The sequence below is a fragment of the Mobula birostris genome, chromosome 10, assembly GCF_030028105.1.
Source record: "Mobula birostris isolate sMobBir1 chromosome 10, sMobBir1.hap1, whole genome shotgun sequence".
NCBI lineage: Eukaryota > Metazoa > Chordata > Chondrichthyes > Myliobatiformes > Myliobatidae > Mobula > Mobula birostris.
In genome coordinates, this window is record NC_092379.1 from 70,391,797 (window position 1) to 70,407,962 (window position 16,166).

General features: G+C 45.2%; 1 protein-coding gene across 1 annotated transcript in view; it reads right to left on the bottom strand.

Annotated features, from left to right (window-relative positions):
* Positions 1-12,020: 12,020 nt before the first annotated feature.
* LOC140204533 (proteolipid protein DM alpha) overlaps positions 12,021-16,166 on the bottom strand; it is a 52,833-nt gene continuing 48,687 nt past the window's right edge. Inside the window, exons 5-7 of the mRNA XM_072271243.1 lie at positions 15,245-15,318; positions 14,485-14,550; positions 12,021-12,712 (exon numbers count right to left, since the gene is read on the bottom strand). Of these exons, the coding sequence (XP_072127344.1) occupies positions 12,632-12,712; positions 14,485-14,550; positions 15,245-15,318 (221 nt within the window). The 3' untranslated portion in view covers positions 12,021-12,631. The remainder of the gene's footprint in view (positions 12,713-14,484; positions 14,551-15,244; positions 15,319-16,166) is intronic.

A 16,166-nucleotide genomic window follows, 5' to 3' on the forward strand; every position in this document is an offset into this window, starting at 1 on the left:
GTAAATCGTCCCTAGCGTGTAGGTGAGGGGTAGCATCTGGAGGGGAGGTTGTTGGGGAACGTGGGCAGAATAAACTGGGATCAAAGTAAGGAGAGTGTAAATGAGTGGCTGGTGGCCAGCACAGACGATCAGCCAAAGGGCCTGCTTTCACATTGTATCGCCTACTGGTCAGCCTGAGTTCAGAGCCTGAGCTCCCGGCACTCCTTCAGGACTGGGAGGCTCCCACGCAAACCAAACACCAGCACAGTGTGGTGTTCCTGGGAGATCATTCTGCACAGGACAGCTTCTTCCAAGCCAAGGACAACTTGACAACAAAACTCCCCCAAGAGCTTGTAGTCAGAAAATAACTCTTTCCTCATAATCCATTTCTACAAAGATTGCTGTTATCAGTCCCGCTGAAGGGTCTTGGCCCAAAACATTCAACTGCACTCTTTGCTGCCTGGCCTGCCGAGTTTCTCCAGCATTTTGTGTGCGTTGCTCAGATTTCCAGCGTCTGCAGATTTTCTCTCGTTTGTTATCAGTCAGAAAGAGGGTCTGAGTCAGAACCTCTGTAAGAAAGTTTACACATTCTTCCCGTGTGTGAATTGACCTATCCATTGGTGGGTTAATTGGTCATGGAAAATGGTCCTATGATTAGGCTAGGGTTTAATAGGTGGGTTTCTGGGTGGTGTGGCTTGCTGGGTTGGAAGGGCCTGTACCTCAGGCTTCCCTTCTTAACTCCAGGCTGTCCGCAGTTCACTGTGGAGCTCTTGAGGCTGAGGGAAGAACTGACACAAGTTGATAAAATTATCAGAGGCATTGATGGAGTACAGAGTCAATACCTTTTTCTCCAAGTTCAGAATGTCTAATACTAGAGGATATGTATTTAAGGTGAGAGAAGGAAATTTCAAAGGATATGTGTGGAGCAAGTTTCATTCACACGGAAAGCAGTAGGTGCTCAGAACACACTGCAGGGGTGGTGGTGGAGGCAGATACAATAGAGGAGTTTAAGAAGCTCTTCAGTAGGCACGAGTGTGCAGAGAAAGGGAAAGCAATTTACCTGCAGGCAGAAGGGATGAGGTATCTTTGCAGACATCCCACCTCTCCCGGAAGTTCTAGGAGTCTCCCACATATTGATAGCGGCTCCCTGATGCCCGGAAATTATATACTTTGTACAATATCCCGGAATTTGATTGTTTTGAGAGCAAGAGTGGGAGCGGAAGCATCCTGATTGGTCTCTCTTCGTGCTAAGTAGACCTATTAGTTTTCTCTGTGGGCAGGCTTTACAGTCAACCTCAAAAATAATGACAGTGTTGCTGGCTGCACTGTTTGCAACAGTGACTTTTCTATTGCCCATGGTGGGTTAAAATGTAGAAGACATGTTGAGGTGAGTTTAACAGATGTCATTACAGCATAGCTAATGTTATTTAAAGTAGCTGGCTGGCTGCTAAGGAGCTGGTCTATTGATGTCCTACGTGATGAGGCCAAACTCCCTGTAGACTTGCTTAAAGTTGTAATAGAATAAACATGATAATGTCTCATTTTCTGCATATACTCAACTTGGTTTACAGATTAGACAAAATCACTAAACAAAGTATTACATACACCCTTGGAGGTCGACCGGGGGTGGGGGGGGATATGGGGTTGCAGGGGGGCGGGGGTGCTACCTCCCTGAAATGAGTTTTTGCAGGGTGGGACGTCTGTCATTGGCTTAATTATTTCAGCACAACATCATAGGCCAAACGGCCTGCTCCAAGGCAACACATTCAAAATGCTGAAGGAACTCAGCAGGTCAGGCAGTCTCCATGCAGAAGAGTAAACAGTTGACATTCTAGGCTGAGTCCCTTCATCAGGCTTGCTCCTATCAGTACTGTTCCATGTTCTGTGTTTAATAGAAATCACAGCGAGAGCGACTGCAGCCCAAACGGTCTCTGTGAGAGGGAGCTTTCCCAGCAGAGCCCAAGGGCGCAGTGAGGCACAGACCCAGGCCCACCCTCACATCAGGAGACCCACAGGTGGCCAGCTGCTAATCACTAGACCAACATTCAGAGAGTGCTGGATCAGACCCTCGATTGCTTCTGATCAAAGAATGAATTGCTGATCAATAAGCAGGATAGGAGACTGATAAACGAGGACTGTTCATGATGTCCTACTTCTGAGGAGACCACTGACCCTATCATAGAGTTACTCAGTACAGAAAGAAACCCTTCGGCCCATCATAGCCATGCTGGCTATTTGCCCATTGATCTAATGACGGCAGGTCAGCATAAAACAGCAGGGAAAGTTCACCCCAGGGCTCAGGCCGATAGTTATCCCTCATCTGCACATACAAAACGCTGGAGGAACTCACCAGTCAGGCAGCATCTATGGGGGGAAATGGACAGTTAATATCTCAGGCCAAGACCCTTTGTCAGGACTGAAAAGAGAAAGGGCAGGAGCCAGAATAAATTGGCAGGGGGAGGAGGAGAATTGGCGAGTGATAGGTGAACCCAGGCCAGAGAGAGAAGACAGGAGGGTGGGAGAGGGAGGAAAAGGAATAATGGGAGAAGCTGGGAGGTGATAGGTGGGAGAGGCAAAAGGCTTGAAAATTTATCTCCCGTCATAGGTAATCAGTGCTGCTCCTGGGAACTTGCTGAGTGCACAATAGGTCAGCCCTGCTGAGCCAGAATCATTGCCAGCCATTTGCATCAAAGTCACCCTTTGATGTTCCTGTGAGCGGGAGAGGGAATGTGTAATGGAGAAGAGGCATTGTATACTAGATGACAGTGTTCCTCCAGCATTCCGTGTGTGTTGATCAAAGACCCCACTAACCAGCTGCTTCCATCCCTGTGGTTTAGTTATCAGGCTCAACGCCTGATGCGTGCCCTCTTCATCAACTGCTCATCCAACCCAGCACCACAGCAGACACTGCCCGGCTGGTTCCCTGAGTTTGGAGCACAACAGTGGCACAGTTGGTAGCACTGTTACCTCTTGAGTTCTGGAGGCAGGTGTTCAATGCTTGGGTGCTGTCTTTGGGGAGTTTGCATGTTGTGCCTGTGATCACGTGGGTTTCCTCTGGGTGCTCTACTTTCTCCCACATCCCAAAGATGCACAGGTTAGTGAGCTAAGTGTGAGGGTGAGTGGTAGATCTGGGATGGGGGTGGGTGTGTTGGGGGGGGGGTGAAGACAGCTGGAGGAGGAAGGACAGGCTGGTCATGGGGAGCTATCCAAAAAGCTTGACACGGCTAGGAGTTCCCAGGAATATTCCTCGGTCATTACCAAGTCCTAGAAACTACAGCTGCTCCTAGACTTGACACAGGAAACAAAGGGTTAAACATTTCTCTCAGCACAAAACTCCTCCTTGTTTGTATGTCAGTGAAAAGTTCCCATATTCATGGCATTGATTTCGGAACAAATTAACTGGGAACTGACTGGGAGGCTCCCTTACACTCGTTTCTTGTCCCATCTTGCCTTTCAGACAATCAGCTGCCTGTTTTATTTATAACAGCCCAAACCCACGTGGGTGGCTATAAACACGGGTATTTTACTGAGTATAATGGAAACGTATGTAAAGGATGAAAAGTTATTGAATGGTTTATTGTATATATTTATTTTTGAATAAAGTATATTTTGAAATAAAAAAAAACAGCCCAAACCCTACCTCATGACAGAGGATCAGGACATTCAGCCCAGTGAATCCATGCTGACTCACTGGAGCATCCCAAGCCCTCCCCGACCTGCCCCCCCCACCACCACCACCACCGCAATGTTCCCTGCCGTCCATTCCCCCCCACATTCCCATCAACTCCAAGACACCCACGTGCAAGGCAATTTACAGTGGCCAATTAACCCAACAATGAGCAGGAAACTTAAACATCCAGAGGCAAGCCATGCAGTCACAGGAAGAACATACAGAGACACAGACAGCACCCAAGATCAGGATTGAATCCGGGTTTCTGGAATTCAATGATAATAATGTACCTCCTTTATGCGTACGTCAGGTTTCAGAGGTTGTGCTTTGTTTGAGAATGATCCCGGCAAAATACATTTTGCTGGGATATTTTTGCCCAATTGGACAGAGTGGAGTGACACGGTTCATAGGCGGCCTTAGCTATGTTTCACCCGTTTCAACTGAAATGGGCCCCGCCCTCCCAGGGGTCCCTGACTGACATGTAAAAATTTAATGCACAGCTCCCAGACGCCACAATATTCTCCTGCTATTGCCAGCCGAACCACCAGTGGGCGCTCGCTGACTGACATCCGAGAAAATACATTAAAATATTTACTTCACTTGTAAACATTGCTCCTAGCAGAGAAGGCTACTTTTCAATGAGAGGAAAATGAAACACTCCTATCCTAGTGGTGCTGAAAAACAGGAAGTATTAGACAACAAAACAAAACATCTAAATAGTCTCCCAAAAGTTACATCTTTCTTTGGTCCAGCATGTGTAAAAGGCCCGCCAACTGCAGTTGCTGCTGCACCTTCATCACAGCATGGGGCTGCAGTGCCAAGTGACAGTGTAAGCGGCACAGGAGATGTTGATAATCAGAGAAATGAAAATGAGAAGAACAATTCTACTCAAACAGATGGTGATAATGATGACCAAACTTTGTTTGATGAACAAGCACCACAGCATAATGACAGTCCTACAACTGAGACAGGTGAGGGAGAGGCCACCGCCAGCACACCGGACAGAGAGAAAGCCCCACTAACATTCACAGAGACCGATCCGGCACGTTGGCCAACACGTATTACCAGTGACCAATGGATCGACATTGTTAGGAGAGGTCCAGTTCAGTTAGAGGACATTAACTTTCCACAGAGCCAATCACGCCGTCGTTTTACCAAGGACAGATATCTTATGAAGATGAAAAATGGAAAAAACATTCGTAGGTCATGGTTAGTGTACTCAGAATCATCTGATTTAATCTCCTGTTTCTGCTGTACCCTATTTGGCAAGGGAAATCACAGTCTCACTTGCAGAGGTTTCAAAGTGTGGGAGTGACTCACCCTCACACTCCAGGATCATGAGAAGTCAAATGTGCACGGTGCCAACATGGATAGCTGACACGAACTGGAAACGCGCTTAAGAACGCACAATGCCATTGACAGCACGTACCAAGAAATGCAAATGCTGGAAAAAAACACTGGAATGCTGTCATGAAGAGGTTCATTGCCATAGTCTGTCACCTTGCAGAATGAAACCTTTCTTTCTGTGGCCACAATTCCACCCTACATGAACCAAATAATGGGAACTTTCTAGGTCTGGTGGAGCTGCTTGTTGAGTTTGACCCAGTGATGAGCGAAATGTCAGATGAGCACAGAAAAAAAAGATTGCTGACCACTACATGGGGAAAACCATACAAAATGAGATAATCACACTTATTGGAGACAAGACACTGGAAGCGATAACAGAGAGAGTAAAACAATCACGTTACTACTCGGTGATAAAGACTGCACCACTGACGCTGCACACATGGAGCAGCTCTCTGTGACACTGCGCATTGTCACGGCCCAAGTAACTGTCGGAGCTGCTGCTAGTGAGCATTTTGTCCGTTTCCTACCAGTGCTTCACACAACAGGTGCAGGCCTCACCAACGTTTTCTTAATGCATGTGGAGAAGTTAGGATTAGATATCTCAAAATGCAGGGGGCAGGCATATGATAACGGGAGAAATATGCAGGGGAAAAATAGTGGGGTGTAGAAGAGGGTGCTAGATATTAACAAAAAAGCACTGTTCATGCCATGCGCCAGCCACATCCTAAACCTAGTCATTGTCGATGCTGTAAAATCAACAGTGGAGCCTGTGAGCTTCTTTGGGGTGTTGCAACATCTAAACTCACTGTTCAGCTCATCAACACAGAGATGGGAGCTTTTCGAGGAGAATGTGCCACAGATGACCCTCAAGGCCATATCCAACAAGCGATGGGAGTGCCGCGTGGAAAGTGTAAAAGTCCTGTGCTACCTGTTTCCCGATATTGGCAATGCGCTCCTGTCACTGATTGAACATGCCACACAGAAAGATGACAGTGAAAGCACATCTGCAGCCAGAGGCCTAGAACAGGAGATCATGTCATGGAAATTCCTGCTGACTGTTATCATCTGGTACGACGTTTTACATGAGGTGAATCATGTCAGCAAGCTGCTCCAGAGCCCACAAGTGGGAATCGATGTGTTAGAGCATGAAGTGGAATATGTTCTGAAATTTCTCAAGGAACACAGAGAGAACGGCCTTTCATCCACCCAAACCGATGCCAGAGACATAGCTGAAGAGAGAGGGATGCCAATGGTCTTTCCTACTGCACGAATCAGAAAACCAAAATGCCAGTTCCAGTACGAGTGCCAAAGTGCAGCTCCTTCCCTAACAGTGGCACCCGAGGAACGGTACAAGAGAGAAGTTTTCCTTCCACTAGTGGACTCTGCCATCACAGGCATTACTGAGCGCTTCAAGCTGATGGAGTCATTTTACAGTCTGTTTGGCTTCATTTATGGAAGAGAAGAAATGAAAAACGCCACCCAAAGTCACACACTGAAAGACAGCTGCGTAAACATGGAGAGGACACTTGGTGATGTGGATGCTCAGGACCTTTTGTGTGAGTTGTCGGCTGCTGTCAGTGCCGTGCCTGCAAAAGAAACCATTGGCCTGCAGATTCTGAGCTACATTTACAGCAACAATCTGGTTGAACTGTATCCTAACCTCACCATTGCTCTGAGACTCATGCTGACAGTGCTTGTGACTGTAGCGAGTGGAGAGAGAAGTTTTTCGAGGCTAAAGCTCATCAAAACGCATCTGAGGGCAACTATGCTCCAGGAGTGTCTGTCAACTCTTGCTCCGATATCAATTGAGCATGAAATAACAAGATTGCTGGACAAAGATGAGCTCATTAAAGCATTCTCAGCACTCAAGCACAGGAGGGTGGTGAAGTTCTAGTGGTAAGTCTTTTAACACATTTTTAGCAGAAATAAAGTTTATAATTAAAATAATAAAATAAACCACGTATTTCACTCAAAATGTGTATAGGCAATTAGGCCTATACATTTTTAGCAGAAATAAAGTTTATAATTAAAATAATAAAATAAACCACATATTTCACTCAAAATGTGTATAGGTGATTAGGCGGCGCTTCCACAAATCGTAATTTCTCTCTCCCGCTTGTGTCCCCTCTCTCTCTCTCTCACTCTCCTCCTGTTTGCTCTCCAGGCCTTGCGTGAGCTGTCTGTCGTGCTGAAAGAGCACGAGACACAGTTTGTTGTAAACTTCCAGTAGTTAACTTTCAGACACTGTTCACTGAATAAAGTGTGAATTTTCATTAAATATAACATTGCTTTTGTTGTTAATTTAATTAGAGGGAAATTGTTTAAGCTGTTCTTATGTCAGCTGATACCTAACACATAGTGCCATTCAATACAGACTAGTTGCTGAAAAGGGTGAGGCTTCTCACTCCAAAGCAAAAAATGTCACTGTTTCAGTTTTTAATTAAGAGGATTGTTTGGATTATGTTGAGCTGTCTGTCCATTATGCTGAAAGTGCATATAATGCATCAACGTTTGAGTCCAGAATTATACCATTATTGATGCAAACCAACTTGAATATTCGCTTTCTTTCTTTTTTTTTGGGAAGTTGGCGTAGGGCCCCACATTAACTCTTGAAATGGGCCCCCAGATGCATAAGGCCACCTATGGACATGGTGCAGAGAGTACAACAGGACTTGGGGCATGGGTTGGAGGAGGAGTAGGTGGGGGTGGTGTGGTTTTCAGAGAGAGGGGAGGGCCAATCTCTCAGAGGATGGCCTGATCATCAGTGAGGGGTGCATTCCGGAGAAACATTCCTGTGTGCTTCAATTCCTAACTCCATCTCTCAACAGAGCACATCCACCGCCTGCTACCCCCCCATCCAGCCTCTTCCACCCCACAGAACTCCACACCCACCATAGAAAAGTCACGGCCACAGACTATCACAATTCACTGTGGCCCAACATAGGTTTTGTTAAGCCACTTATCCCAGCAACTGCAACCCCCAAAACCCACTTTACGCCAGGCTATGACACAACTGCAGTTGTCTAGTGTTTAAGGATGGGGTGATAGTTTCTCCTGTTCATGTAACCCCAGTTTTTAAAAAACTTCTCTCACCATCTATACAAAACGATCTTTGCCATGGTATTGTTCAACTCCATCACCCCCTTGGTTAAAAATGTCCCAACTTCGATCCCCTGTCAGTCACTTCTCCTTAAATGCTGAATTTTTAAGTGTGGTAAGCACTTGTGCTGTATGATCTTCCTCCAAACCAACTCTGGCTCCCCTTGTTCAACCAGGGCCTTTAATGCCAGTGATTTTCAATATTGTTAGGATCTTTCCCCACACCCATCAGGCTAACCTCTGAGTAGACTGTCCTTTTTAATCAATGAAGTAGTATTTTACAGTCATCTTGCACCAGGACTGGAGAACATTGACAATAATGATCAGCACCTGCACTATTCTCTGCCTTGCTGCTCCTGAGAGAATGGGGTGCACTTTATCCATGCCTGGAACCAACACTTTCTATGACATTTATCTCATCCTTACTTCACCTTCTATGGTCACCTCCACAGCAAAGGCAGGTCCAAAGTATTCCTTTAGAACCATCCCATTGTCCGCCGCTACCACATTCAACTTGCCTCCTTGGGTTCAAAATAACCCTGTTTATCCCCTTGGTGACTTGTCTTACATGCTTGCAAAGCCTGTTCACTTTGACTTTACTTGCCGGTAATTTGCAGTCACTTTCCGTGATTTCAGTTGCACCTCTGCACAGTTTCCACTCTGAGAGAATTTCTGCAACACTGAGTACTTTTCTATCCAGTGAACCGTCTTGCCTTCCCTTGTTTGTAAATATAAATGTTGAGAAGCATGGGCAAACTCCTTCTTTGAACTGATGATCATACAACACAGAAATAAGCCCTTCGGCCCAACATCTGTCCCTACTATCAAACACCAACGTTTTCTCTCTTCTCACCCCATCCCCAATTCTCCTACTCACTTGGGACAATTTACAGCAGCCAATTAACCCAGCATGTCTTTGGGATGTGGGAGAAAATGTTTACTGTCTTAATGCAGGCAAATGGGATTGGTGTGGATAGGCAAATATGTCAGCATAGATGTGACAGGCGGAAGGGTCTTCTTCTACATTGCACAACTCCATATGAACCCAGATCACAGGAAGAACATGCAAACTCCACACAGATAGCACTGCAGGCTAGGCTGTGGGTCCAACTTCACTGTATGTGAGACTGTGCCATTGTAGGAAATGGTGCTACACAAATCCAGGTATTCACTTTCATCCAAGGCACAAGACTTCTTTTTAATCAGACATCCAATTCCCCATTGAAACTTGTACAGGCTAGAAACTTATGGAATTCTTGTCATCAAATTAGCCTCTTCCGGTCTCCACATTATTAATGGTGCAAGATAGCAACAAAACAATTAGAACAGAAGCCTTTGAAAGAGGCCTTTACAGCTTTGTGAAAATACAACTCGTGTGTGAGATCACAAACAAGTCTCCAAAACACAGAGTTCCCGAACCTCCTTTGCCTGCAGTTCCTTGCTCGTCTTCATTGTGTTGACTTCCTTTATGTGCACCCATTTGGCCAAAAGGCAGAGGAGGAAGCTGACCTAGAATCAAACGATATGGAGGACACTTTCAGGTAACTACACTCAATACTGTACTAAACCTTACCCCATCAGCCTCCAGTCGAGAGCAGGCATCATGCACAGCACAGTGTCTAGAGGTCCATACTTGGCTTCTTATGGTTAGTGAGATGAGTCCTTCAGCAAGCTGGCCTGTTTTGGTATCTGATCTCTTCATAGACCAGGTGAACACCCAGCTATTTTTTTGGTCTAAGGTAAAATGGATTATTGGCATCTACAGCTGTATTTGAGAGGAACACCAAGAACTCATTCCTGGCAAATTAAAATAGGTACAAGATATCCAACCACACTCAGTGTAAACCCTCATAATCAATGAGTGATTCCCATCTAATCAGGACTCAGATTCAGCATTGGAAATAGACCAGTCTCCCACAGGCCTCTTCCCACCTCTCCAAATCCACAATGAGGTGCCTAGAGATCCATGTAGTTGCTTTTACCAGTAACGTACTGAGGCAGTACCTTACAAGTGTGGGAGGCCCCATCATATGTTGGGAACAAGCCCTTATGAACAAAAGCTTCCTTACCCAACACCAAGGACTACTGTTGCCCAGTCATCTACCGCATGGGAAAATGCTGAGCTGAGGATATTGATCAAGAGCAGATGCACTGCACCAGCTAAATGCATCTCAGCCCTGGACCAGGTTTAGATAGAAACTAAAATGCCTGCTACAGGAGAGATTAGTTTGAGGAATAAGGCAGTAGCAGAAAACGTAATCAAGATTTGTGTGTGTCTGTTTCCACTGAAGCAGGTACAGAAATAATGGGGAAGAGATCAAGAGAATTAAATTTAGAGACAAAATTAATTGTATTGCAACAATTAACAGTACTAAAAATCAATAATTCCAAGGGCCTGGTGACCAGCATCCAAAGTTTTCAAAAGCGGCAGCTGTGAAGTCAAAAGGTGGACTGATCATCATTGCCTTTCAATCTTTCAGAGATTCTACAAGGCATCTCATAGAATGGAAGGAAGAAAATGTACATAACATTTGGGATAGAAAGTGGGAAACTACAGATCATTAGCCTGACATGAGTTGGAAAAATGCAACACTGTATTACAAAATTGGTCAAAGAACACAGAAAATAATAGCAGAGCCAAGAGTGCCTCCAGAAATTAAAACATAATACCATTTCTGGCATCATAACCAGCAGCACAGATAAGGGTGAATCAGTGGATGTGATGCATCAAAAGACCTTTAATAAATTACCAAACATGCGGATGTGAAACAACCTCAGGATAAATGGAATTGACAGTAAATTTCCTAGCAAGGATGCAGGATTGGTTAATGGCCAGTGAACAAACTCGAATAATGGGATCTTTTCCACCTTGGGGTAGTAACCAATGTGTGGCACAAGGATGCTGCTGGTGCCCCTGATATTCAAAGTGATTTATGGATCAATACCAAGTATAAAAAATGACAAACAACTACAGGAACTGTACTAGAATTAGATGCGAAATGAGAAAGTTGGAAATGCTCAGCAGGCCGGGCAGCATATATGGTGAAAGGAGTAGAGTTTGGATAACGAACTCTCATCAGAAGGCTATTGACCTGGAATGTTAACTTTACTGTTCTCACTCCGAAGATACTTTGCAATTTGTAGATTATCCATATATCTGAGTTCACTGATGGGACATAGCTGGACTCCAGGGATGGATTTGAGACTGATGGGAGGAGAGGCTTCACGGTGTATCGACAGGCAAAATGAACACGGCGAATGGAAGACCAGGCAAGAAAATATAAGGTCATGCATTTTGGCATATTTGCTTTTAAATGGAAAGATTGAAAAGTCTTGTTGTTCAACAGAACCTAGGAATTCTTGTACATAAACCACTAAATGTTAGCATGCCAATACACAAGCAAAAAAAGGAAAACTCAAGTCCTTTTGCAATAAAGTGCTGGACTTTGTTGCAAAAGGATATGAGCAAAAGCATCCTTCTAGTCAGATAAAAGTCTCAGTCAAACTGGATTACCATGATCAGATGGTCTCCATATCCAAGGAAGGATATTCTTCCCGTAAGAGATTCCTTGGTGGGGGTAGGGAATAACCCAAGGAGAGTTTCATCTGAGCCTATAGTCTTCAGGCGTTAGAAAAATCAGGAAGACCTCGCTGAATGATACAACAGTGTGGATGCAGGAACAACGCATTTGCTACCTGAGTGTTTAAGAACACAGACCCAAAATACAGGGGAGCGTAACAGGTAAGTCACTGTTCATTAGGGCTTAATGCCAACTGGTGTTGTGTGGGGCCAAACACATTTTGGGTATCAGGTCAGCACAGGAAAGCAAAGTGAGGTAAAAGATCACAGAACACACACAAAGGGTTGAATGTCCTGCCCTGCCTTCTATTTCTTATGTTGTCAGATACCGTATGTTGTCCCCATTAAAATAAGCTTTTTTCCCCTTTCCAAACCAGCCTACACCGTCATTTCCAGCACATACTCTCCTACTAGATCCCAGTGAAATACTGGTAAAACCCCGCTGGCTGTTAGTGCTGTGGGCTACTACCAGGGGAGGAAGACAAACCCATAACGTCCTCAACAGTTCACAGATAGTCGGTGGTTTTATTTCATAACTCCAGACTCGCACAGGAATCAGGCTCCTGGTGAGAAAGCACAATCCTGACCATGTTAATCTGGTCAGAAAGCAGAATCCGCAACTATTTGCACAGTCGTATTTAGCAACTACCAGTTTCAAGCTCGGAGATTCTGTTGTTGCGTTTGTCTCTGCATTCAATAGTGTTAAAATGCACGTTATAGTTAATACTAAACCAGCAGTTAAGAATGTTCCTTGTATTAAATGCACATCCTCGACACGATGTTCCAGTTTATGTGTAGATTACAAGGCAAGTTCAGGATCCTTGTGCGGCTATTATGCAGGATTCAGAGGAAGTGAGGAATCACCAACAGTCCGTGAAATTTCCCCGGATTAAAATTGTGCAAAAGAGGCAGAGGAGTAAAAGGGAGGGGTAGAAGAGAGGTGGGCGCAGGTGGGGTTAGAACTTAGTGCAGCAGTTGTCCCGGCTCATAAACTTCAGTACAGCATAGTTATAGGTGGAGGACATCATGTAGGTGAGCTGGAGAAGAGAGTGGGATGGAGGGGTTGTGTGGATGGGGGGGGGAAAGAAACAAAAACATTAAAGTTTATTCGGTTTGCGAAATCAAACATGACTAACACACAATCATAATGTTCAACAAAGTATCCTGTCTGTAGACAGGCACAGGTCCTTTGCCTTACAATGCCAGACATCCACTTACTTGCACTAGGTCCATAGTGATTAAAGTACCTTTCTAGGGTACCAACTCATAGTGAGAGTCTCTCCGTCCACCGCAGGAAGATGCAGAGTTCCCGATTTCAACCATCATTTGGGTGAAAAAAAATCTTACTCATTTCCCCTCTTAAACTTTTACTGTTTACCTTCAAACCTATGCCTTCTGGTAAAAGGCAAGGCTGCAAAAGGATATGTTTCTAATGCAGGCATAGGGTTCAGTGTACATTGGCTGGGCAGAAAGGCTAGCATTGGCATGATGGGACAAAGGGCCTATTTCTGTGCTTATTCCAAATGTGGCCTCACCATTGTTTTATAAAGCTGTTCCATAACTTTTCAACTCTTGTATTCTCTCCTCTGATTAATTAAGACCAGCATCCTGTGTGTCTTCTTCAGCGCCTTACCTACCTGTACTGCCACCTTCAAGATCTCCAGACCTGTACACCAATTCTGGACCTGTACATCTATTCTCAATGCTCCCCATTCAGTGTGTTCATCTTACCCTTCAATCTCCCCAAATATATCACTTAGTATTTCTCAGGATTAAATTCAATCCTCTATTATTTTGCCCATTTTGCCAGCAGATCAAAAACAAGAGAAAGTCTGCAGATGCTGGAAATCCAAAGCAACGCACACAAAATGCTGGAGGAACTCAGCAGGTCAGGCAGCATCTAGGGAAATGAATACATAGTAGAAGTTTTGGGCTGAGTCCCTTCCTCAGGATTGAGGAAAGGAAAAGATGCCAGAATAAAAAGGGTGGGGGGGGGAGGGGAAAGAGATTAGCTGGAAGGTGGTAAGTGAAGCCTAAAATGGGAGTAATGGGCAGGTAATAAAAATTAAAAGGTCAGAGTGGGGAATAGAGGAAGAGGGTGCGGGGATATGTTCACCAGAAGGTGCAATTGATGTTCATGCCATCAGGTTGGATGCTGCTCAGTCAGAATACAAGGTGTTGCTCCTCCACCCTGATGGTGGCCTCATCTTGGCTCAAGAGGAGAGCACGTATCAACACGTCGGAATGGGAATTAGAATGTTTGGCCACTGGGAAGTCCCACTTGCGGTGGATGGTGCAGATCAATATTTTTCTGTAGCGTGGAACTATCCCACCACACCACCGATTTTTGTGTCATCACCAGCACAGCACTAACAACATGGTTCTGAGGTTAAGCTTCCATGGATATCCTGGAAACACATGTCAAGATGCAGCCACCAGCAATGTTTAAAGCAACACTGCATCATCTCCTGCAGGCCAATTAAATGTGACTTGCTGGAATAACACTATCAAAGCCACAGCTCCATAAATGGGGCCAACCTTTTGCACACACTGTGGTCATTCATGTGAATTGCTGTGATCCATCCTCTTGCTGGGCAATTGAGGGTCACACAAGAGGAGTTGGGTTGGGGGCAGTCATGACAACACAGACTGGTGGGGCAGGTTTGAGGGGATTGATGCTCCACTTCTGCTCTTACCGTGTTCTCTTGTGACGAGAATTTCGGCGTACGATGAGATTCAGCCTCCTCACACACAAAGAAATGCACTCACACCATCCAACACCCCTGGTTATCCGCCACCTGCAACTTACCAAAGCAATGGCCGTTGCTGCAGCTCCGGCAAACGTTGCGATGAACAAATGGTAGGTCAGCTCCAGCTGCAGCCAAAACACAGAAATGCAGTGAAGAGAGTCGATCTTAAATACAACATCGACAGAACCAAAGCATTACAATGTCGGTGAGAGGACTTACTGGCTCTAGGGATAGCAATACGTCTTAGGAAATCTTGTTCTGCTAGTTGGAATGCCGCAGTACCCACCAGAGATTTTCAAACATGATACAAGGAGGGCATCATTTTAGGGTAATTGGAGGACAGTATATGGGGGGGGGGGGGGATGGAATGTCAGCGATAAGCTTTCTTTTATACAGGGAGTGGTGAGTGTGTACAACACCTTGCCAGGGGTGGTAACAGAGGCAGATATATTAGGGGGATTTAAACAAACACTTGGATAGCAGAAAAATGGAGGGAAGGGTCAGACTGACCTTAGAGTAGATTAAAAGGTTGACGCACATCATGGGCCTCAGGGCCTGCATTGTGCTGTAATGTTATAAGCTCTATGTGATGCTACATCAATGTAAAGTAAATCTCCCTCTGCATGGTCCCGTCACACAGAGCGAACTCTCCACAAAGCCTCATCATACAGAGTGAAGATGGCCCACTCACACCCTACCTATCTTTAGAACCAAAGCTGAGGTCCAAAAGGGAATGAGTGGGTGAAAGTTGGGAACGTCCTAGCTCACAACACAACCTTGCCAGGCAAAATGGTGATCTAAGTTAGGGCTACCACTTACGTTAGAGTTGTTGCAGACAAGGGATAAATTCACGCCACAGACCTTCCCTGGACTGGCTTTCCATGGTAGCATTCCTAAAACATGAGGACATGAGGCACAAGACACTTGTGAATGATTTAGTGTGCATACAATCTGTTCATACACTGCACTCTTCCATCAGTAAATCACCATGGGAAGGTGAAAGGCAAAGACTAGCTGATCCCATTGATATGCAATCATTCTAAAGATCATATCACCTCAAAACTATATTCAGCAGTATTCCACCTCATTTGAAACCTCAGCTCAACAATTAGTCATTCGTTTCATTCTTGAGGATTGCAAAGAAGTCAGAGCTTTTCAGGAGGTGAGATGATGGCAGGACCAATTAAAGGTGGGACCCCGGGTAGTAGGCTTCCTTAGCCTTGCATTGTCCCTCACTACGAACAGAGTGAATACCCAAACTCGGCTTCATTTTATCAGCAATACCCCAGCCCCTCATTAGCTCAGACTGGAAGGTCCAATAATCTTTATACGAAAATTCTCAGTATCTCACCTTCACCCGGGGATGGGCAGATTCTTAGGCATAGGTTCTCCCAGCAGAAAATTGACTCCCGAAGATATCCAAGAATTTTACAAATGTGACTGAGATCCCACTACTGCCACCAAGAATGAATTAGCACATGTTGTAACCCTTCCCCTTTTACTCCCAAACCCCCTCCCAAAAAAATCAGACTGAAAAGCCTAGGCACTATCATGTGGTCCCCTCCCTTCTGCCTTCCCGTAATGACTAATCCTCCTTAAGACTAGTAACTTGACCATTGACTAGTAAGGAGAAAAACCTTCCTTGTCGGGTTAGCCACAAAGTGCCACCCTGGCCCCAACCCCTCAGAATAGCCAGTGTTGTGAATCTTGCCCCTTGCCCCAAGGTGAGGGCAACTTTGCA